This window comes from Malania oleifera, chromosome 1 (assembly GCF_029873635.1).
Source record: "Malania oleifera isolate guangnan ecotype guangnan chromosome 1, ASM2987363v1, whole genome shotgun sequence".
NCBI lineage: Eukaryota > Viridiplantae > Streptophyta > Magnoliopsida > Santalales > Ximeniaceae > Malania > Malania oleifera.
In genome coordinates this window covers 126,743,013-126,768,067 of record NC_080417.1, presented here as the reverse complement: position 1 = coordinate 126,768,067, position 25,055 = coordinate 126,743,013, and the positions used below count along the sequence as shown (strand labels likewise).

General features: G+C 36.8%; 1 protein-coding gene and 1 long non-coding RNA gene across 2 annotated transcripts; one reads left to right on the top strand and one right to left on the bottom strand.

The window, feature by feature from the left end:
* Positions 1-13,911: 13,911 nt before the first annotated feature.
* Positions 13,912-23,026, bottom strand: LOC131161723 (large ribosomal subunit protein uL13c). The gene is made up of 4 exons (XM_058117687.1): positions 22,732-23,026; positions 20,168-20,353; positions 14,734-14,904; positions 13,912-14,271 (listed from the first exon to the last, which is right to left on the bottom strand). Exons 1-4 carry the CDS (start codon positions 22,969-22,971, stop codon positions 14,149-14,151), a joined length of 720 nt encoding a protein of 239 aa, XP_057973670.1. The 5' UTR covers positions 22,972-23,026; the 3' UTR covers positions 13,912-14,148.
* LOC131161731 (uncharacterized) lies at positions 22,718-23,816 on the top strand. The gene is made up of 2 exons (XR_009138613.1): positions 22,718-23,036; positions 23,568-23,816. It is a non-coding gene; the product is annotated as an uncharacterized LOC131161731 (long non-coding RNA).
* Positions 23,817-25,055: the final 1,239 nt, after the last annotated feature.

Below are 25,055 nucleotides of genomic sequence, written 5' to 3'. Positions count from 1 at the left end.
TAATTAAATTATTATTTTTTTTTTAAAATCAAAACACTATTAGTGACGGTCTCATAAACTATTACTAATAATAGACTAATAGCGACGAATCTTGGGAACCGTCACTAATATAGTCAAATAAATTATTATCATATTTTTTTAAATAAAAACTATTAGTGATAGTTTTAAAAATCGTTGCTAATAATAGACTATTAATGACAAATTGTCTAAACCGTCACTAATAGTGTTAAATAAATTATTTTTTATATTTTTTTAAATAAAAAATCATTAGTGACAATTCCTAAAACTGTCACTAATAATTGGATATGAGTCACAAATCCTCTAAACAGTCATTAATAATGTTAAATAAATTATTTTTATCTATTAATACAATAATAGTAGTGACGATTACTTAATTGTCACTAATAATTCACTTTTAGTGACGAATTGAATCCGTAACTAATACACCAAAAATCATCAGTAATATTTTTCCGAAATAATTTCTGCCCGAAAAATGGTTTTCCGTGATAGAGTGAGTGGGAAAATCGGTTTTCAGTGACAAAATTATTAGTGACGATTTTGAAATCGTCACTAATAATGACGTAGTAGTTACGGTTGCTAAAACCGTCACTAATGCTTACACTATTAGTGACAATTCTTATAAATAGTCACTAATACTGCACTATTAGTGACGAAATTTAATCTGTCACTAATACTTCCGTCACTAAAAACCAGTGTTTTTTTTGTAGTGAAACTTTAATAAGTCCATAATATTCTTTAATATTAATTAAAAAGCTATTTAGTTTAAGTAATTAATTACCTTAATTTAGTTCACATCAATAATTATAACAACAAAATAACAATAATAATCAATTTTTTTTATGACACATTCTAAAATAAGGGATTAGAAACATGGAAATCGCTCGTACATTCAAAGAGAGTTGCATGCATGTATATGTGTCGAAGTAGACCTACACGAGTTAGACACTAGAGTTCCACTACACTCGTATGAATAATCAAAAGAAGATTTTTTGTGGGGGAGAGACTGAAAGAAAGGATCACATGTGAAAAAAAAGAAATAGAAAAAAATATTTGAAGGAAAGAAAAATGATTGACCTTATGCCCTTGCTTTGAGTAGATCGCATGTAAAAAGAGTATACGTGATTTGTGATTATAAGATGTGAGATTGATCAAATCACTCTCGTTCAAGAGATCGAACTAGTTGAAAATTTATTCTTTTTTATTAAAAAATCGCACGGTTGCAAACACATTCTTATTGTAGAGACCTAGAAAATATAATATTGAGAATAAATAAGAAAAGAATGGAAAATGGCTTGGTGACGAGAAAACCGGCGATTGTTTTCTAGAGTATTAAGAAAACCATTGACGGTTATATGATTTTACTATAGCCTGGGTAAACAGTAAAAACTGGGTCGGTTAAAGACGAGCGACGATTTTCTGAGAGCCTGAGGAAACCGCCGATGGATTTCTCTATAGTGTGGAAATAAAGGAGATCCCGCGAGCTTCAATTCTTTTATTAAACAAAATTCCTTCTCTCTCTCGCAGAATCCTACATTACCCCTCTCCTTCTCTCTTCGATTCCAGCTTCATTTTAGGCCAAATCAATAATTCAGAACCACCACGAGGTCCGTCAACCTAACCAGAGCGAATCGTTAAGTTGGGGTTTCGGGGCACCACTCCAAAACTAAGGTAAGGGTGTTAAATATTAGTTTTAATTGTTAAATTGGAGTATTTGGGGGGTAGGGAATACTAAATGATAATATTCTGGAGGTTGAGTTGATTAATTTGGAGAAAATGTGAATTTTAGGGTTTTGAATTTCGAACGTCGCAGGCGTGGGAGTTGGGATTTAGCGAGCCTTTCAACAAGCCAGGTAAGAGGAATAAATTATAGCAGTATTTTAGAAATTATGAGTTGAATAAATATGTGAAAGTGGTGATATGATTTTTTTTTTTTTTTTTTTTGTAAAAGAGGGCGGCACCTCCTAACTTTATTAGAGGGAAATCCCAACAAATCCAATCGAATCATTCCCCTGACTTGCCGTGGAAGATCATCCTGGTAACTATATGATCGAGAAATACCAGATTCACCCTATTTGGCAAAGAAATTTGCACTTTTATTCGCCTCCCTGTAAACATGTTCCACTTTGAATTGTATGTCTCTCAATGCTAGCATAAGTTCTTCCCACAATTCCCATAAGTTCCAAACCGAGCACTTCCTAGAATTTATCCACTGAACCACCAAAGCAAAGTCACATGCAATCTGCACTTGATCAAATCCGAGATCTTTGCACAAATTAATCCCTAAAATAATCACCTTCAATTCAGCCATGTTATTTGTTCCATAACCCAATAATGAGGAAAAAGCTGCTTTAAATAAACTTTTTTCATCTCTTATCACGCCTCCACCACCACAATTACCTGGGTTACCTCTACAGCTCGCATCCGCATTCAACTTAACCCAACCTCTCCCAATTTTACACCATCTGACTACACGAGGAAGCCGAACCCCTACATTTTTTACTTGAATATCCAAGGCACGAAGGACTACAATATCTGTGCAAGAAGCAGGTGCACATTTATTTAACTTGTTCGAAATAAATCTCAGCCAATATTTAATATTAAGCCACATAGTTCTCACCGAATCATGAATTGATTCCATCCTGGCTCTACATTGACGAGTCCAAAGTCTCCAAATGATGAGACTAGGTATGAGCCCTACCAAAATGCCTAATTGTGAGGCCCGTCTTGCACAACAAAACCAGACATTAACTCTGTCTTTCCAAGTACTCGTTGCCATACAACTAACACCTAACGTCACTATTGCTTGTTTCCATACCTCCTAAGCAAAAGATCCGGTGCAAAACACATGGTCTAGAGATTCAATCTTGGCATTTGAACAACAATCACATCGAGAGGCCATCTGAACACCTACTTCTTTAATACGAGTATCAACCGGAAGACAAGCGAACCAAGACTTCCACATACAAATTGACACCCTTTTTGGCAACATAGGATGCCAAATCCATTTTGCAACTGAGAATTCTTCTTTACACTCCCTTATAATTTCCCAAGCACTTGCTGTTGTGAATTTCCCATCTGTTGAAGGTTCCCAAATTACTGTATTTGGAGCCTCCTTGCAAGAAATAGCAGAGCTTATTACTTCCTCAGCCTGAACTTCACCCAATAGATCCACTAATAAATCAACATTCCACCCATCTCTATCCCAACAATCTCGAGTTCGTAGCTTATGGTTACTGATTTACTGAACCTTAGCACATAGGGGACAGGAGGCTAACCATCGATCAAACCAGAAAGAAGCCAACCCTTCTTTAATTTGAACATGAACATGCTCTAAAACTTTAGGAATCACATGAACAATCGATCTCCAAAATCTGGTTCCTTTATCTAGTTTCATTTCTCTCAAGTGGTGTTTCTTATACAAATACTTGGGTTTAAAGAATTGAGTCCACAGATTATCCATAGTTAAAAATCTCCACACAAACTTCATATGCAATGATTTTTTTACCTCCTCCAAATCCCTAATACCCAAACCACCCTCACAAACAGGCTTACATATATTAGACCAGGAACACCAATTACTTTTCCTTTTGTCATTTACTCCACTCCAAAAATAATTCGATAACATAGAATTTATCTTTGTGAAAACAGTATTAGGAATGTCTAATATCACCAATTGATGAACTGCCATTGATGATAATACATGCTTAATTAAAATTAGGCGGCCCCCTTGAGATAAAAGCTTAAATTTCCAACCCGCTATCTTTTTCCTCAATTTATCAACTAGGGGCTCTAAAATACGGGCCGTAAGACGACCCGATACCAAAGGAACACCCAAGTATGTAGCAGGGAAACCTCCTTCCGCAAAGCCAATCATCCTTAACAAAGATATCTTCCGAGCATAAGCAATTCTTTTTGACAAAAAAGTACTTCACTTTTCTTTATTTATCAATTGACCAGACCAATCCTCAAATTTCTTCAGAGTTTTAATAAGCATTTGAATGGAACTTCTCTTATCATTGGCGAAAATAAGAATGTCATCTGCATAGAGAAGGTGAGACCAAAGGCGCCCCATAAGGATGATAGTAAGCCTCTATCTTATTCTCCATAATTTTTTTCTTTAGAAGCCAAGAGAGAACTTCCTGTAAAATAATAAATAGATAAGGAAATAGAGAATCTCCTTGGCGAACCCCTTGAGAAGGTTTAAAGAAACCTTTATAAGTGTCATTCATCATAATGGAGAACCAAGAAGAGGAAACACATTCCGCCACTAAACCACGAAATCTTCGTGAGAATCCAAAGCTTTTCAGAACCAAGTTTAAAAAATCCCAATTGATTCTATCATATGCCTTAGCCATGTCCACTTTGATCATTACATTTCCACCATTAGATTTCTTATGCGAAGAGTGAACCATTTCTTGTGCCAAAGAAATATTTTCAAATATACTTCTACTAGGAATGAAAGCTCCCTATTTCGGAGAAATCAATGCAGACAATAAACTTGTCATCCTTGCAATAATAATTTTTGAAAAAATTTTGTAGATAACACTACAAAGACTAATAGGCCTAAACTTGTCAAAACTCTAAGGGTTCTAAACTTTTGGGATTAGAACAATGTAAGATGCAAAATAAAATCTAGGAAAAGGAAACCCAGCAAAAAAATCTCTAGCTGCATCGATCACGTCTTCTTTTACAATATCCCAGCAATCATGGAAAAAAACTGAACCAAAACCATCCGGACCTAGGCTATTATTTCTCGGAATAGAAAGAACAGCATCCCTTACCTCCACCTAAGACGGTTCATGATAAAGATCAATAGTCTCCTCTTTAGAAACCATAGGAGATATTATATCAACAAGGTTAGTTGTTCGATTGGGGCCTACACCTGTTAAGACTGTTAGAAAATACCTTGCTGCTCCCTCATGAACAGCCTCCATAGAATCCAACACTTCTCCATTCGGAAGTTTCAATGAATGAATCATAGTCTTCTTCCTCCTTTGGTTCACATATGCATGAAAGAACTTTGTATTGTTATCCCCCGCCTCCAACCATTTCTTTTTGGCTAGTCGAGAAATACGAATCTCCTCCCTCTTTTCCCAAGCTTCCAACTCAAGTTTAGTAAGGAAAAAATCTTCCTTCATTTCTGGCGAATACCCTTCCTGAAGTTGAGCCTCTAAAATATCCATACTTTCCTCCAATTTTTTAATGTTCTGCTATACATTTCCAAAAACCTGTCTGTTCTAGTTTCGAATTGCAACTTTCGTATGTTTCAATTTGCCAACAAGTCTAACTAAACCCGAGCCATGAGACTCCTCCCTCCAGGCTTCCTCCACTTAAGACTTAAAATACTGGTGCGTGCTCCACATATTCTAATACTTGAAGGGAGAAGGATCATACCGATGCAAATTTCTATGAAATCGAATAATCCATGGGTTATGATCTGAAGTCCTCCTCTTTCGATACTCAAAATAAATATTTGGCAAAACTTGGAGAAGATTCGAATTATAGAGCACCCTTTCCAATTTTGCCTAACTCCAAGAATTACCACTGTGACCATTACACCAAGACATGTTGCTGCCAGTACCAACCAAATCCATAAGGCCACAGTTGTACAAGCAAGTATTAAATTCCTCCATAGCTGATAACGGCCTCATATGACCACCAATACGTTCCGAATCTGAATAGATGATATTAAAATCTCCTGCCACTAACCAAGGGAAATGATCCTTTTTTACAAACTCCAAATTATTCCAGAGTTCTCAGCGATCTGTTTGACGACATTTAGCATAAACAAATGAAACCAAGAAAAACTGATCCACAGAACTAAAAATACCCGAAATAACTTGATCAGACATATGTTGTAACTCAAAGTACACTTCCTTTTCCCAAAATATCCAAATTTTACCCCTCATTGAAGCATTCGCACAAAAATTCAAAAAATTTAGAAAATTAGCCCATTGCGACATCAAATTTTCATCAGAAAATGGCTCTGAAAGAACCAAAATAGAAGGTGAAAATTTCCTTATTAACTTATGTAAACGATCTTTTGACGTGCCTAAACCCCGCACGTTCCACACTAGAATTGTATTAATCATAAATCAAGTTTCTTTGGACGGGTAATAACTCGTCAAGACCTCTTCTCACTTTGCCCATTAATATCCTTCAACTTAACAAGCGGAACATGTAGATCATCATCCGAACAAAAGCCTTTTTCCATTGGGAGTTTCTCTAAAGTATTTGTCTCCACCTCGCTATCTGATTCACAATTATATGGGACACACCTGGCCATGAAAGTACATTCTTGTTCCAAAATTTCTGTAATCATATTACTAGACATCATCAACTGATCACGCACTACTATACCATCTTCCACTATCAGAATATCAGCGTCAAGAGGACCCAAGACTGGTTCAACAATTTCCTCCCTTTGCACAATCTCATACTGATTTGTATTCCGCTGCAAAGTCTCCACTTCAGGCCTCAGGTCTTCAGGAACAAACTCCCCCTTTTCCATCTCACTTTGTGGAACTGTCTCAACCACTGGCAAAATTTGTGATGTCGTTGCACCCTCTTAAGCTTGAGCCCCCTCTAAAGGTTCTTCAACAATGCATGGATCTATCAATTCTCTTTGAACTTCCTTCCCTTTATCCAAATTATTCACATGCCAAACTTCTTGTCGATTTTCTTGTCTACCATTTTCCGTATCCTTACTTCTATCCCCAATTTTTTGTTTCCTTTCACCCCCTCGACATACCACCTTTGAATGCCCATGTCTATGACATTTATCACAATAAAATCCTTACTTTTCATACCTCACTTCCTGCCAAATTTTTTGATTTGCAGAAACAACAACCAGGAAAGCATCCACCCGATCTGCCAATAAATCCACCTCCACGCACATTCTCGCACCCGTAGCCTTAGTTCAATTAAGCGTAACATTGTCAGTTCCCAGGTATCGACCAAACCTCATAGCTAGAATTTGTAAACAATCAGGCTTGTACTTGTGCATTGGAAGACCAGGGAGAAATAACCATTGAGGGGCCAAGGATGGTTCCTGCTTTAGGTTGAAATCCTTTGTCCATCGAAAAAGACAAAACAGAAATCTAGCCAAAATCCTTCCTTCACGAGACCATCCATGAAGAAAATCTTGTTCATTCTTCATCTGAACCAGCACGTGAAAATCATCCATGAAACTAACAGAAGGGATCTCCAAAAGGCCCCACGACTTTATGATATTCAAACGGATAACATCAATAGATAGTCTAGAGCGCAAAAATTTCAAAACCAATGCAAACCAAAAATCTTCCGCCACTTTGTTCATCTCATCCTCAAAGAATATAAAACCAATATCTCCATCTACATCAACTGGATATCTCATGGCTAGTTTGAAAGAGGAAGACGGTGGGTTAACAGCATAAGAACGTGTTAATACATGGGCATACGACAAAGGTCTTGAACCACCTTTCGAAAAAGGCCCCATTGGTGGAGGATCCCCCAGAGGGCCGGTAGGCGCCACCATCAACTCCTAGACAGTAGGCGTCTTACTTCAATGACAATTTAAGAGAGATATACCTGATTTAGAATTTTTCAGAGTACCTGTAGAAAAAAGCTTGCAGAAAGTGGGCAACCATAGTTGCAGTTGGTGATTCTTCTCTCTGGAAAAACTCGCACAGCAAGAGGAAGATTTGGGGATTTCTCCTTTGCAGATCCCGGAAATGGCACCGTCTGACTCTCCTCTACGAAACCCCAAATAGCACCTAGTCGAAGGGCTGGGGGTTCCGAAACTCACCGTCGTCCTGCCACCGTCGTCATGAGGAACTCTCCTCTGCAAGTCCAGAAAACTTAACAGACCACCAAAATACGGCACAGATCGCCGTCCGTCTGAGTCTCCTCTGCAAAAACCCCGAACGTCACCGAGTCACCGTCTTCGCGTGGGATGTAGTCGATGACAGCGATGGTGACCAAATTGTGTGGCATATATAAGTCATAGTGAATTGTGATGTTTTGGGATTTGAAATTTATGAAACGATGAATTATGTTATACTAACGCATATTTTATTGGGGAGTGATGGAATATGCAATTTGTATATAGAAATGTTTTCTATGATAAATGGGGAAATGTGAAATGATTATATGTTTTATTGAGAAATGTTGAAATACGCGAAATGAGTTATAAACTATTATGAGAATGATATGTGTATTGAAAATATGAGAAAGAAACAGAAAATGATGAGAATATTGAAATGTGATATATACCATTATGAGATGAGATATGAATATGAAAATGTGAATATTACAATGTGAATACTGTAACGTGAATGTTGAAATGTGAATACTGGAAATGTGAAAATTGCAACGTGAATACTATAATGTGAATGTTGAAATGTGAATACTGGAATTGTAAATATGGAAATGTGAAATTGCAATGAGAATACTGCAATGTGAATACTGAAACGTGAATACAAAATGTGAATGTGTAAATGTGAAAATGAGAACCCTAATGGACGGTTGTTGATATTGAGTACGGTACCGATGCTAGCGGATGATAAATGCAATTACACGGTCTCGTGGAGAGTGTAGTGTGATAGTCAAATGAGCCAGTGAGAAGGGTAGTTTTGCCCCCTAGAGTTTGGACCAGGGTTAGGCAAGTCATTCGTACTACAGACAGGTATATATATTGCTTATTTTGATCTAACCGGATAGGCCAACTGCGGTTTAGATCCAACCTTCAGGCTGCACAACCGCGACCATAGGGGGAAGTATGGTGTGGATAATATCCTCAGGACAATCATGAGTTACAGACGCGCATGTATTGGTTACCGAGGATACTCATGTGCTAGATGATAAAATGGAAATGAGAAAAGAAAGAGTGTGAGTTTAATAACATAAATAAATAAGGCGAAGTAAAACTCTTCTCCTGAGGGCTTATAGGTGAGTACCCTGATAAATGTCAGTTGTAGTCATATCCGAGTTAATTAGGTAGGGTTACAAATGATATCATAGTAGAGGGGAGCTGCATGTATGAGCGTGTAACCTCCCCTATCCTCGAGAACCTTCGCTAATAAATATGGGTTGCATGTGAATGAGTTGAAAAATGGAATTAAAGCTTATAAAATCTTGTGTTTTATATCTATATGATCATGAGTATAAATGATATATATTTTTTAGATGCTATTATCACTGAAATGAGAATATTATGATATAACAAAACTCTCACTGCCACACATTGTAAATAATTTATTTTGTCTTACTAAGATGTGTCTCACCCAAATATCTAACATTTTAGGAAATCGTGTCAAATCAGGAGATAGAGCTCCGAGGTAGAGGGGAGCCTACACCTTGATAGATAGGGTGAGTATTTTGAGTTAGGGATGTATGTTACCCTATATATATATATATAGGTTGTATATTACTTTGGGTATTTGTATTTTGGATGGTTTGTATTTATTGACTTCCGCTATTAGGGTTGTTTATATAAGTTTTACTAATTACCCGGTACCCACTTTGGGTCGGGTTATGTTTAAATGGTATCAGAGTTTTTGATGTGGCCGATGTTTAATTAATATTTATTATTTATTGAAAAAAAAATGGTATGAAAATTGGGGCATCACACTTACATTAAATTAAATTTGAATTTGCACTATACTTTCCTATTTTTTTATATATTGCAAACATGAAAATTATTGTGAGAAAGAGAAGATTTTATTAAGAGCACCATTCTTTGCAATTTGAAATAAAATATTATATAGGTGGTTCTTTGAATTTTTAAAATATATGCACTCTTTAAATAATAAAATAAAAAATATTTGTTTTGATCTTCAATGTTCTTCCTTTTTTTTTTAAAAAAAAAAAAATACTCTAAGGCTGCAAACGAGCCAAACTGAGCTTTGGTATGCTCAGGCTTAGTTCGAAAAATGGGAGCTCAGCTTGGTTTGAGCTTAGAATGCCAGGCTCAAGTTCAATTCGAGATTAAAAATATTGACTCGGGCTTGGCTCATTTGCGAGCTATTCGGTTTAGGCTCGGGCTCGAGCTTAATTTTATAAATGACCTAATAATAACATTTTCATCCACTTATTTTGTTTGAATAAGGATTTGTGTATTTATTCTTGGATGGTTGGGATAGTATTGGACTTTTGGGATTGGGTCAATTTAAGGAACCTATTAGCTTGTCCATTTGGGCCAATTAATAAGCCGCTCAAGATTCGAGCCCAGTTGTGCTGACTCTGGACTTGTTTACAAGCCAAGCCTAAAATTAGACTTTGGACTCGTTTATTTAGATAATAAACAAGTCCGAATGAGTCTTCACCAAGCAAGCCTAGCTCCCAAACTGCTCATAATGGCTTGATTCATATATAGTCCTATGAAAAAATGAAACCAAGCAAATACTAAAGAATTTTTAAACATATTTCTTAATTTTTAAATATATTTCTTAATTACTTTTTGTGGCGCCCCAAAACCCACCAAGTGGGGCCCGAGTGCCACGTGTTCCAATCACCTGCATCTAATACCATAATTATCATACACGCAACGGAACATAAATAAATAACCTCAAATAAATACCAGAGTTCCACATAACAACCAAAACCAACACTACAACATCCAAATATCTATTTCCACAACCAGTATTTAAAACATAATCTCGTACAAATATATCTATACATATATCAGTATCTCACAATACCCCAAAAAGAAACTACCACAAACAGTCCCAGCCTAGGCCTTCAAACTCGGTCTCCAGAAGAACCTAAAAAATTATTAATCCACTAGGGTGAGACACTTCTTAGTAAGGGTGCAATAAATTATAATAGTGTGTGACAACTGAGTTTTAATATTTACATATCAAAATAAACTGCTTCTTATATAATATCAATAACAACTAAGAAAATGTACCATTAATAACATTCCCAACATCTAATATCATACACACATCCAATATGCACAAGTACATAATTTTTATGCAGGCAAAAGTCCCCAAGGATAAGGAAAATTACCCGCCCATACAAGTAGTTTCCCTCTGCTCTGGTACTAAAAACTACCTACCAGAGCACTCACCTTACTCAGTAAACCCTTAGGTGAAGTATTACCTCACCACTAGTACACACATCTTTATTATTTTAAAGGCAAAGGTTTCCAAGGATCGAGATGTCTACCCGCCCATACAAGTAGCATCCCTTTGCACTGATACCAAAAAACTACCTAGCAGAGCACTCGCCTTTCTCAGCAAGCCCCCAGTGGTATGTTTACCTCGCCGCATGCACACACATGCATTCACAATATGCTATACCATTATTTTTATGCTATAATTAAATTCACATGCGCACAACACATCCATACAGGAATCATGCATCTCATACTTCATCTTCTAATGTCCTCAATACGTGGCCCATATAGAGCAACTGCGTATATGTCAGTACGTGGCCCACGCAGGCACCTACGTACTTCTTATCTACACGTAGCCAACATAGGCACCACTACCTACACAGGATACATAACATGGCCCACACAGGCACCATTATCCACATAGGATATAACGTGGCCCACACAGGCATCACTACCCACACAAGATATATAACATGGCCCACATAGGCGCCATTATCCACACAGGATATAACGTGGCCCACACAGGCACCACTATTCACCAGTATCCAATCCCCATGACCTACCCGTCGTACATCAGTAGAACAAGCTCCTCGACCTGTCAATGTCCTACCCCATATAAATAACAATACGACGAGCTCCTCGACCTGCCAACGTCACATCATGATTTATATTTAGGCAATATAACAACCTCCTCATGCCAACGTTTTATTGAGATGCATACGAATAACCACACCAGTTAGTTCACACAGACGCATTAATGTATTTCCACACAGGAATCCAACAGATTAATACATTCCCACACAGTAATCCAATAGATCAATACATTTCCAAACAGTATCCCAATAGATCAATACATTTCCACACAGGAGTCAAACATAACAATCTATTCCTCATGTCATCATCATTCCAAACAACCCCTCATGTAAGCACAAATACCACAAAAATTCATATCAATTTATTAGAAAGTAATTGTTCTCATGCCACACGGTTTTAACATCATAAGCAATTATCCCAAAATATAACCTTAAACCAAAATCATCATTTTTCCAATAATCAGGCTATTTTGAAAATCATATGGATAAATAATAAATTTCATACACTCGTAAATAACCGGTTTACCTTAATAAAATACTGATATAATTTTATTTTCTCTTACCTAATTCCCTGAATCACGCCTGCAGGGCTCCCAAAATTATACCCGCAGTGCTCACCCGAACCCTGATTCAATCATATCAACTCCAATAAAATATTATTTTAACATTTCCTAATTTACAATAATTAATTTCTAAATAACTCATTTATCCTAATTTTGAGTTATTTTTACAACGACCCCACGAGAAATTCGTTCCGATAGACTTGTAGAAAATCATCCCTAAATTCTCGTTGTGGTGTCCAATTGCCCATTTGGCTTAAAATTTAGGAAAAATTGAGATAAGAATGAGAATTTGGCTTACCCCAGGAGATATGCCCACGCTACTCCTATGACAAATCCACTTCGGTAGATATGTTGGTGGCGAAGAATGGACTTCGGTGTTATTCTCGGATTTTCAATTGGGCGAGAATCAGCCATGAAATCATAGAAAGAAGAGAAGTGGAGAGCATGAGAGAATATATTTATTTATTTTCCTTTCTCTCTCTTTCTTTCCTTTCTTATTCAGTACGTGAAATTTTGTTTTTTTTTTTCTTCTTTCCCTCTATTTTGTTCTAACAAAAACTTAAACACTAGGTTTTCTTTTTTCTTCTTTTTTTTCTTTTCTTTATCCTTTCTTTAACCTTATCATATACTTATATATATATATATATATATATATATATATATATATATCCACAATTCTCAAATTTCTTAATTTAATTAATTTTCTTAATAATAATTAATTAATTATTATTATTAATTTTTTTATTTAATAATTTTTTTTATTTTTTTGGATCGTTACACTTCTAGATTTTAAAATACCAGATGACCAAGTTCCTATATTAAAGTTGTCCTGCTTTGTGACTAAATGATTACATTGGAGTTGGAAACAAAACAATGAAGGATATGGACAGATTGTTGGCATTTAACACCATTGATGACTTGGGCACAATACACTAACTGCTAGTCTCCACATGATAGAAGGCTTTGAATTTGATTTTACATTAAAGATATTTCTCTATTAACATAAGCATGCTTGTGATCCAAGCCTCTGCCTCCGATTTGGTGCCTCTCGAGAGGGTCTAAAGGACTCATCTGGGCTCTATAGCTCCAAGTAACCCCCAAAAGAGAGAGAGAGAGAGAATTTAGTCATGCGGGAAAATGAGGATCATGCATTTGCTCAAAAACTGTTTGAATTGAAACCCAAGTTAGTCTGAAAGGTCGTGTTTGGTCTGATCAAATAATTTAAACTGCCTGTTTCAATTAGTACCCTAGTTGATCTTTAGAAAGGTATTGTTACATAGACCAAATTATGATTGCATTTTCTTGCTCTCAGTGTCTCTTTCTTCTTTGTGATTGTATTAAAATAATAATAATAAAAACAGATTGAGATAACAAGAAGAGCAGAGTTGTCAGGGGCAAACTCAACCTATAGAGAGCTCAACTTACACAGAAATAAGTGAAAATGAGCTACTTCCAGAAGCAGCAGTGGTTAAAGACGTATTGCGCCAAATGTCAAAGCCAGTGTACTTGCTTGATGTCACACAGCTCTCAGATTTGAGGATAGACGGCCATACGTCTTTAACCACTGCTGCTTCTGGAAGTAGCTCAATATCACCAGTTAAAACAATCGCAACTGAACAACAAAAAGATCAGAACATGAAGAAGTTTACACCATTCCTGCATTGAAAAGAAATCAGATTCTGGCTAGAATAGCCATTCCTTTCCTTTATATCAAACCGAACCCAGGAATGAAATTCGACAATGGAACGAGGGGTAATTGGAAAGACCGCCGTAGGGTTCTTGCTGTGACTTGCATATATAAGAGAGGAACCAAGAGTACCCTTGGACCACAAGGCCGCATAACCATTTACAGCTAAATGAACATTTCATCAAGTCAGTTCTCCATTTGCTTCTGCATTCTCTTGTCCTTTATAGGCAAGTCAATGGGCTTCTGGGCCTCATGCGGATGGTCTGGGCCCTTGTATACCTTGAGGTGGTTGAAGAGTGCCCTGCCAAGCTGCAAAAACAATTCAAGGTGCAGCAGTTGAGAAGCATGATTTAGAGATATTTGTTGCCACTAAATCATGAAATGTTAATGCCAATATGACTACAAGAACACGACAGCCTAAGTTTATTTGTATTTTAATAGGCCAAGGCAAAGATGCAAATTGAAGTATGCTTTTAGAGTATCACTATACACATATAGCATAGATTGTTTGCATTTGACGGTTTGTCATTTTAGATCATTACTCAATTCCAGATTGCGAATTGACAGTCTCATTTGTAAAATTTTTGTTAAACCTTCTGACAGAAGACTAATTTGTCCACTCTTTTCCTACCTTGACAGGCGCGAGCAGGCGCACACAGATTAAAAGGTTAAAAGGAATCCAAAATGCAGGGAAAGGGAAAAGGGAATACAAATCCTAAATTTGTGACAAACTGCATGATTTTAGGGGTCAACATAATAACTTGAACTCACCCTCCCCTTAGGAAGCATGCCACGAACTGCATGTTCAATAATCCTCTCTGGAATTCTCTGCTGAAGCTGGTCAAATGTTTCCACTTTCATGCCACCTGGTCTACCTGAATGCCTCCGATAAAGCTTTTGGGATCTCTTTTTACCAGATACAGCAACTTTTTCAGCATTCACCTATTTATGTTCAAGAACAACAAAAAACTCCCATTAGTGTAATAATGCATATAATCATGACCATTGGCCACTCTCATCAAGTCATCAGACATCAACACGGGAAAAAAAGTAGGCATCTTTTAAAAGTATTCAACTTCAACCAAACAAAATACCAGACAAAGTTCATCAACAAAAAACCATTTCACAATACATGCATATCCACAGAGAGGTCGGAGGGGAATACTGATTAAGAGCAAAGGAAGGAAACTAAAAGAAGCAGGATGAAGAGGAAGGGATATTACGGCGCATTTGTTTTGCAAGCTCAGGTTTTGCAGGGGTTGACTTGACTGAATAGTGTTGGAACAGATTTATCCTGTCCTATGTTTGGTATGCCATTTGAAAAACGACAAGGGTGGGATTCTCTTTTCCTTTTTTCCTTTTGTTTTGTGCCCTCTGATCTGCCTTAGCCTAAGCTGGCCGGTGGGAGGGATGTGTCAGCTCTAGCCCATGTGCATGAGCTAAGGAGCCCCTCTTAGCTTGTCCTAAACTTTTGTTGCACCAAATATGGGCAAAGTGTGGCTTGGGGCTAAGAATGGCTTGCCAAGCCTAGCCACTCTTAGCCTATAAAATAAAAATGCACCCTTAGTGTTTATGAAGCCCCCATTACCAAATCCCAAAATAAAATTAACTTGAGACATGAAACTAACTTCTTAATTTACAAACCCTAAATAATTAAAACTTATAATCTATAAATTAATACAAATGGTTAAATTATTGACAATAAATTTTAGGTTGTCTAATTTCATCATGCATCATGTATTTTGTGCCTTTTGTTCTAAAATAAAGACTCAATTTGGTATGCCCATTCGAATACATCGAAGTGATAATGCTAAAGAGTTTTTCAGTGCACAATTCACTACTTATATGACTCAGTTTGGTATTGTTCGTCAATCATCCTGTGCCCACGCTTCTCAACAAAATGGGGATGTAGAGCAGAAAAATAGACATCTTCCTAAAATCACTTGCACTTTACTTTATCAAATGCATGTAACTAAAGTGTTTTGGAGTGATGTTGTACTTACTACTTGTTATCTAATCAACAGAATGTCATCCTCTGTTCTTAAGTGGTAAAATTCCTTACTCCATTCTCTTTCTTAATTCACCTTTATTTTCTCTTCCTCCTCGTATATTTGGGTGTGTCCTTTGTTCATCAACTAACTCCTGGGGTGGATAAATTGGATCCTCATGCTAAAAAATGTGTCTTTCTGGGCTACTCATATACTCAAAAGGGATATCGATGTTAAAGTCCTGTGTTGCATTGCTTCTTTGCTTCTGCCAATGTTACCTTCTTTGAGTCTACACCTTACTACACCCACTCACTAAGCACTTTTTGAGCTCAATGAGTCTCTTCCTTTGCCTAATCTTCCGGATTCTACGTTGTTGTCCTTACCTAACCAAGCATCTAAGTCTCCATGTAGTTCAAGTCCTTCTCATCGCCTTGATCATCCTAATTTGCAGGTGTATTCACGGCGGAGGCTCCAAGGAAGAGAGTCCCCTCTAGCTTCAACTACCACACCTTTGGTTTCCTCCTCTAATGATCATACTTCCCATGATGTTGATCCTCCTATTGCTGCTCAAAAAGGTACATGCACATGTACTCAACACCCCTTTCCAACTATGTTTCTTATGACTCCTTATCACCCTCCTATTATTGTTTTGTGACTACTCTATCATCTACTACCCTTCTTAAATCTGTTTCGGAAGCCATAGCCCATTCAGGGTGAAGGGATGCTATGGTTGAAGAGATGAATGCTTTACATGACAATGGTACTTGGGACTTGGTACCTCTTCCTACAAGTCTGTGGTTGGTTGTTGTTGGGTTTACACTGTGAAAGTCAACCCTGATGGTTTTGTGGCTCATCTAAAGGCCCGCTTTGTTGCTAAGGGATACACTCAGGTGTATGGTCTAGACTATTTTGATACTTTTTCTCCGGTTGCCAAACTTACATTAGTACATTTGTTCATCTCCTTGGCTACTACTTGTCACTGACCTTTGGATCAGCTAGATGTGAAAAATGTCTTCTTGCATGGTGACCTTGAGGAGGAGGTTTATATGGAGCAACCACATGGGTTTGTTGCTCAGTGGGAGTCAGGCTTAGTGTGTAGGCTCAAGAAGGCTTTATATGGTTTAAAACAATATCCCAAAGCATGGTTTGGTTGTTTCAGTGCTATAGTACTTGAGTTTGGTTTTCGAAAGTGTGTTGTGGATCATTTTGTATTTTATCGTCATACTTCATCAGGTAGGAACCTTCTTGTTGTTTATGTGAATGATATTGTTATTACAAGTGATGATGATAAAGGTATTCAGAGTCTCAAACTTTTTCGACACACTAAGTTTAAGACCAAAAATTTGGGACCGTTGAAATACTTCTTGGGTATAGAATTATCTAAATCTCGTATTGAAACTGTTGTGTCACAGAGGAAGTATGTTCTTGATCTATTGGACGAAACTGGCTTGTTGAGATCTAAACCAGTTGATACCCCATGGATCCTAACAACAAGTTAATGTCAAATATAGGTTTTTGCTATCTAATCATGGACAATACCGGAGACTTGTTGGAAAGTTGAATTATCTCACAGTTACTCAATCGAATATATCTTTTGAATTTCTAGATTCTCTAAGGACAAGTCATTGAAACTCAATAATTCACATCTTGAGATATCTCAAAGGTGCAACTAGAAGAGGTCTTTTATATCGTGATTGGGGTCACATTCATATCCATGGATATACAGAATTCATATTGGGCTAGATCGCCTTCCAATCAGACATCCACCATCAAATACAGTATCTTGGTTGGTGGTAATTTGTTTTCTTTAAAAAGTAAGAAACAAACTGTGGTGGCAAGATCAAGTGCTAAATTAGAATATAGAGCTATGGCTCACACTACCTGTGAACTTGTCTAGTTGAAGAACATGTTGGAAGAATTAGGTTTTTCGCATTCTCAACCTATGAAGTTGATGTGCAATAATAAAGTTGCTCTTCATATTGCCTCCAATCCGGTCTTTCATGAGCGGACGAAGCACATTGAAGTTGATTACCACTTTGTTTAGGAGAAACTTGTGCAAAAGCTCATTACAACCACTTAAGTGAAGTCGAACATGCAACTTGCTAATTTGTTTACCAAAGCATTGGGGGTGTTTGTGCTAAATTCATTTGTAACAAACTAGAAGCTTATGACATTTATGCTCTAGCTTGAGGGGGAGTGTTAGAGGTTATATATGCCTTTTAGCATTATTGTTATTAAGTGTGTTAGTATGTTAACTAGTGAGAGTTAGTAAGGGTATTATTGTCATTAGAATGTATTTAATTTGTATTACAAATAGAAGGAGAAGCCTATCTTCAAGTTAGGTCATTCATTTTAATTCTAAGAGTATGAAATAAATGAACAGCAACAAAAAGTTTGGCACTATTTGCTTGCGCAAATAGTTTTATTTTCCATTTCTATTTTTCCCAAATAAATACAAAAATGTCACTTTTTTTTCCAATTTTCAAATTTATATAAAAAAGTTGGAAAACATCCTTCTTTATTGTTAGACCAATTTACTTAAAAGCTCAAGCTATCAGGTTGTGGGCTAACAATGTATATCAAGCTTTAACACTCCTTCGCACATGCATCCCGACAGCACATGGAGAGATAAACACATAATAAATAACATCCATGATAAGGAACATAATAATATAATTTAAAATGCACACAATAAACGCAGGCAACAAGACTAACGCCCAAAACCTCCTAATAACCAACTCTGATACCATGTTAGATTACCATTTTACCTAAATGCTTAAGCTATTAGGTTGTGAGCCAACAATGTATATTAAGTTTTAACAATTATTTTCTAGATTTCTAACTCTTATTCTGCGTAGCAGCATATGGGAGCATGGAATTTGTATCTAAGACTTGATAAACAGGCCATTAGTAATCCCTTCCTCAATTTGCAACTAATCCCTCACCATAATACCTAAATCCAACTTCAATTCTAATCAAACACTTCCTTCTCCTCCCATTAGCAACTCTATAGAACAATCTAGTATTGCAATCTCCATCCTTAAACTAACGAACCCTAGATTGCTAACACCAACTTCTTTCTTCTCAAAACAAAAATGCTTCCAACTTATTGCACAGATGAGCCCTCCTCTTCCTCTCTTCCTCTCCAAGCAAACCACTCCTCTAATCTGTCTAAATCTTCCAAAATATTGAAAATGTTATCCTTCTAATCCCCAATATTCCCAAACACCTCTTTGTTCCACATCTTAAGCCTATCTTTAACAAACTTCAATTCTTCATCATTCTAGAACTTGCCCAACCCTAAACCTAGCACTCCTTCCACCATTCCCAAATTCTTTTTCGAAAAGATAAAAGAGCCAACCAAATATTCTCCAATCTAAAGGGAATGGGTCCCCATTGAATGACATTAGAAACCAAGAGACCGAGCTATGATTAGAGGTAGGTCTAAACAGGGCCTCTTGCACAATGTTCGGAAACAGATCTTCCCAAACATCCATAAAGAGGAATTATCAATGCAAAAACAAGCTCTATTCCCCGAGTCCACCGAGGTTAAGATGCTATTACTTACAGGAATATCTCAAGGCCACACTTCGACTAGAGCATAATAATGATACCTATATACACTACTAACTAATGGAAGCAAACTAAATTGGCAAAATTTAAAATATATATATATATATATATTGAGGCATAAAACTAATTTTCCTAATTAAAATAAAACCCTAAATAACTAAACTTCTAAGAAAATCTAAAATTAAAAAAAAAAATCAAATGGAAATAAATCCTAAATTGTCAACATGAGAAACTCACAATATAAGCATGCACCCAGAAAGAACAAAAGCTACTGCATAAGCTTTTGCATGGAAGCTCACTTAAAATCATTATGAAAACTCACTTAAAAGAAACTGCATCACAGACGGAATATCCAAGAAACAAGGTAGGAGCAGAAGTTGTGGAACAAATTCTTGTAATCACATTCATAAAAAGCTGACTAATGAGATCAGAGAAGACAAAGCGCAAAATGGGCTCAACATGTAGAGCAAACCCATCCAGAAGAACAAAGCAATGGAGCAATAATATAGAAAATTAAAGTGCAGCTCTAGCAGTAATGGATAATCAGATGCAAATCTTCAAAAAGTAGACTGATTCATTCCTGTCATGAAATCATAGTGGAGAAAAGAACCAAGCATATTGATACTTTCAATATAAATACATACCACAATGACAAATGCTCCCATGTCCACACTAGGAGTATAGGTTGCCAAGTTTTTTCCACGAATGTAAATGGCAATAGTTGATGCTAGCCTTCCAAGAATTTTGTCAGTTGCATCTACAACATACCATGTTTTATCCGTGTTTATATGATCTGCGGCCTTAGGATACCATGTCTTATTCCAAATGTCCTGAGAAAAAAAAAAATGGACTATAAAAAAAAGATTCCTGTTATAAAAATAAACAGTAAAATCAGCAAGACATATCTTCAAATATTTAAGTCAAAAGTACAGGATACATGTAGTTTCAAACTTAATGCAATATTCTCTAGAAAATATTAACTAAAACCAAGTAGTCGTATCAGCGATTGAAAAATCTAAAGTTTTCCCCCAACAACTGCACGAACCACAAATAAGACATGTGTGTGTGTGTGTGTGTGTGTGTGTGTGTGTGAGAGAGAGAGAGAGAGAGAGAGGATGGATCGAGGGAGGGAGGGAGGGAGGAAGGGAGGGCGAGAAAGAGCTCATGAGGCTGTTGATTTTCTCTGCCTTGAACTTTCACAGTTGTTCTCTGGGGACAACAGCAGAGCCCTACCATCTAATCTGGAATGCTGAACTAGCACTGCCAGAGGAAAGTCACTCAAAAATGGACAATGTTGATGCTGCCACTGGGAATCCACAAAATAATGAGGTCCTCTTCGGAGAAACACAAGATGGATTTGGCAATGGGGTCAAGCACATCAACAACAGCAAAAGATAAGGAAAACCCATTCTTTCCCCTCTACAAACTGTCCTAAGCTGAGCTCCCCAGTGTTTATATATTTTAGTTTAATTTTAATGGCCTGTAAGCAAAAGAGGAACAGCAGAGATAAGGCAAATTTTCAAATTTGTGCAGTGGATGCTTCTTTGAATGGTAGCCTAAATTTTTTTTCATTTTCATTTTTTCTTCATTGAGGGTGATTGATAAGCTAAGATCAAATTTGTTAAACTAGGTTCATGTTGAGGTTATATCAGATTAAAGTCAGGAGGGTTAGATTTGGATTGAGTCCTTTTATTTTGCATCCAGTTGGTTTTGAAAATAACTAATTGATTCTTCATATGATGCATAATGAAAATTTAAAAATATAGGCACATATATTAGATCGAGTTGTAAGCTTAACATCTACATACGATCCTGACCTAAGTAATGAAAAATGTTGTCAAGACTAGCAAAAATACAGGTTAAGCTCCTGTTAAGTTCAGCCACTCAGGTTAGCTAACCCAAGTTGCAGTGCTGCTCCTACTTGCTTGCAAGAGATTTTTCTCTAATTTTTTTTAGCAGAGATATATATACTGCATTAATATAGATCTTTACTCTTAAGAATGCTACACATGTACATTGATCAATTGAGAATTTTATATCCTCTCCTCATTGAGATTGGGGCTTGGTCCACAATTCTATATTAGGTGACTCTGTTGCCCTGTTATCATAAATATAAGCGATGCACATTTATCCGTTCTTATCTGTGTTTTATACTCTTGCCTATAAATAAATAAATAAAATACACATAGGTGATCCAAAAAAGTAAATACATAAACGTTATGACACCCAGCCTTACAGCCTTCTTACAGTCTTTCTCATATCTTCATCAAGTTTCTGGGTTGGGTCAGGTAAGATCCGTTTCCACCATCCTGCATTTCTTAAACACCACTGTCCACTCTCATCCATGGCCTTTCACTTCCTTCATCACTCAAATGGCTCTTCCAATTCTCATTTGTTCACACCTGCCTCTCCATCATTTCCATTCCAGAGCTCTCACCCCTCCCATTCAAATGGAATTACCATAAATGGAAATCAACATTCAAATGGAACGGAATCATATTCAAAATTCTCTGAGAATGAAATGTAGCAAACTTTCATACAATGCTGACCATTATTTCATTCATGGCTCTCAAGAAGATAAAATTCTTCCTAGAAAATGGTAGTGAAAGGGGATGTAAAAAGCGCATCCTAACTATCCAACTTAATATCAAGAGATAATATTGACAATAGTACTCTACCAGCACAGCCTAATTTTGCACAGCAATACAATATTAACTGCAGGAGCAGCCATATTAATCGTCCACTCGTCAAAATGCGCTAATCATCTGGTTGTGAAAAAGTATACACTAACAAATTAATTACGAACTTTACACCAACATCACTGCTAGCTTACCCTAACATTATGTTTACCAGGAAAATTGACTAACAAGAAAGAAAACCAACTTTTGGCTGTTTGGGTATCCAAAAATGAGGAGACATTGATACTGTACCAAAACCAAGCAGTTGTCAGGGATTCATAAAACTCCATTTTGCTTGATTGTGACTCAAATACAGCAAATTTTGAGAGCGTCGCTTGCTTAGCAGCCCCAAAATTCTTTTTTCTCGCTCGTGAAAGCAAAATTCCAACGAATGTAGCTCGGAAAAGAAATAAAATACTATTTCCAAATCACTGAACCAAACAGCACCACAAAATTCAAACTTCCAACCGTGTTTCCCTTATTAACCAAACACAAGCAGAGAGAGAGAGAGAGAGAGAGAGAGAGCTCACGGGGCCGTTGATTTCGTCTCCTTCGAACATCCACCGTTGATCTATGGGCACAACGGCGGAGCCCTGGCAACTAATCTGGAACGACCGACTGGTACTGCCACGGGAAGTCACTCGAACCGACGGTGGTGGAGCTGCTATTGCGCATCCACACAATAATGCGGTCGTCTTCAGAGAAACGCAAGAAGGTTTCGGTGACGGGGGCGAGCACACCACCGACGGGGAAGGATAAGGAACCGCCATTCTACTCTTGCTGCAAACTCTCCTCAGTCCTAAGCTAATCTCTGCCTGTACTCTGCCCCAAGCCTGTAACCAAATCTTCTTGCCAATATTCTGTTTTCATACTTTAGGCGGTGCATTTTCCACTATTTATGAAAAGTCACAAACTTATAATATATTTATCAAATAGGGGCTTTAATATACAACTTCTATTTTATTTTCAATTGATTTAGGAGGTTTGCTTTCATTTTTTGTTTTCTATTTTGTTGTAATTCAATAAAGAAATGAGCGATGAAGATTTCTTTGTTTTATTATTATAATTATTATTATTACATTTTCTCCCCCCATAACCCTCTTTTTCTATCACTTCGTGATCATGTTTATCGAGTATCATGGTAGTTTTTTTTATAAATAGTCTCAAAAGGTATATGATTCAATACACAAAAAATTTTAAAAACCTCCTATTTATCTATTATTTATACTTTTTTTCTCAAACTCAATTATTTGCAGTACTTCTAAATCAGATTATATGATTATGTAAACTCATCTGCCACACACTAGTAATAGCATTTTTCGTCTTACTAAGCATTGTCTCATCCCTATGATTTAACATTTTTCAGGTAATCAAATTAGGCGAGCAAATCAAGGTTGCAGATAGAGGGGACTACTATACTGCCCTGTCTATAGGGTGAGTGTTTTTGGGAAGTCATTTTTGAATTGTCCCTAAGTCCATATGAGGACATTTTGGGGAATGACTATGTATGCATATTCTGAAAATTTTGACACTCAAGTATTGTATATATCGACATGGTTGTATGTATTTTGCTTGTCGTTGCATAGGTAGTTATTGAGTTCCAGATTCCACAGTCCATATCTGGTCCATGATGATGGTTTGGTTTTTATTAGAAGGTATCAGAGCAATGAAGTTTTATAGTTTTATATATATATACATATAAATTGGCATGATAAACCAGGTCGTTACATCAGGGATTTTAGACTAGTATCAATCAGGGTACATGGAAGAGGCCTGGTAATTTCACGGGTTAGCAATAGGAGATGGGATATTGTTAGCTTTACCGTGATCCCAAGAGGGGGGGTGAATTGGTATTTTTAAATTTTATCTTCTAGGTATTTCTCCTAGCAGCAGTATGTTCACAAGCCTAGGGTCAATCTAGTGCAAATAATGTAAATATACCAGAAATTAAATAAAGCAGTTTAAACAATCATATAAGCGTCAGAAAGCAGTAAAGGAAAGATGACACGCAGATATGTTATCGAGGTTCGGCCAACTACCTACGTCCCCACCTTGGCTAACCAGCACAAGGATTATCACAATACCTTGCTCACTTAAACGGGTGGAGCGGCACCTATACAAACCAGGTCAAATTACCACAGGGCTGACCTCAACCTTTACACCAATCCTTACCGGGCTGGATTACCGCCCCCTCAGGCCACGCTTGGAATCTCTCAGATATACAATCACAAGGTACAATGCAGGAGTGCTTTCACGTAAAGCAGATTTGTACCACAAATGCGCACAAACACAAACACCACAAGTGATTTAAAATGTAAGCTCTGTGTGGTCTGAATATGTCAACTCTCAACTATGTTTTCTATCAGTGTAGTACGTACGTGAGAGTGTCAATAATAATCTGTGTACTTTAAAATATTCAATCAAGCGTATTCACACAGAGTATCAAACAAGCCTCAACATAATTAATCAATAGAATGAGTCAATCATACGAATATGTATATGCTTGAATGGCAAAATAGATAATCTTTGTTTTCGGTAAATGCTATATTACTTGTATAAATAATACCACAAAGATTAGTGTAACAAGCACAAATACCTTTTCACAAATTGTTCAATAAGTTCCACAAGATATTTGAGTAAGCTTGAAATATGTTTTTGCAAATCAAAACAAATACACACTTCCAAAGATGTTGCAATAATAATGCAACACTCAGAAGTTTACCACAAGTTTTCTTAGAATAGGCTTATTAGCAAAGCCTCCTAAGAAAACTTAGGTTATGCTCTCGAGAGAAAAATCGATTTAAACACTCTTAAACAATGAGAGCAAAACCTGTTTGAATATACACTCAAAGCA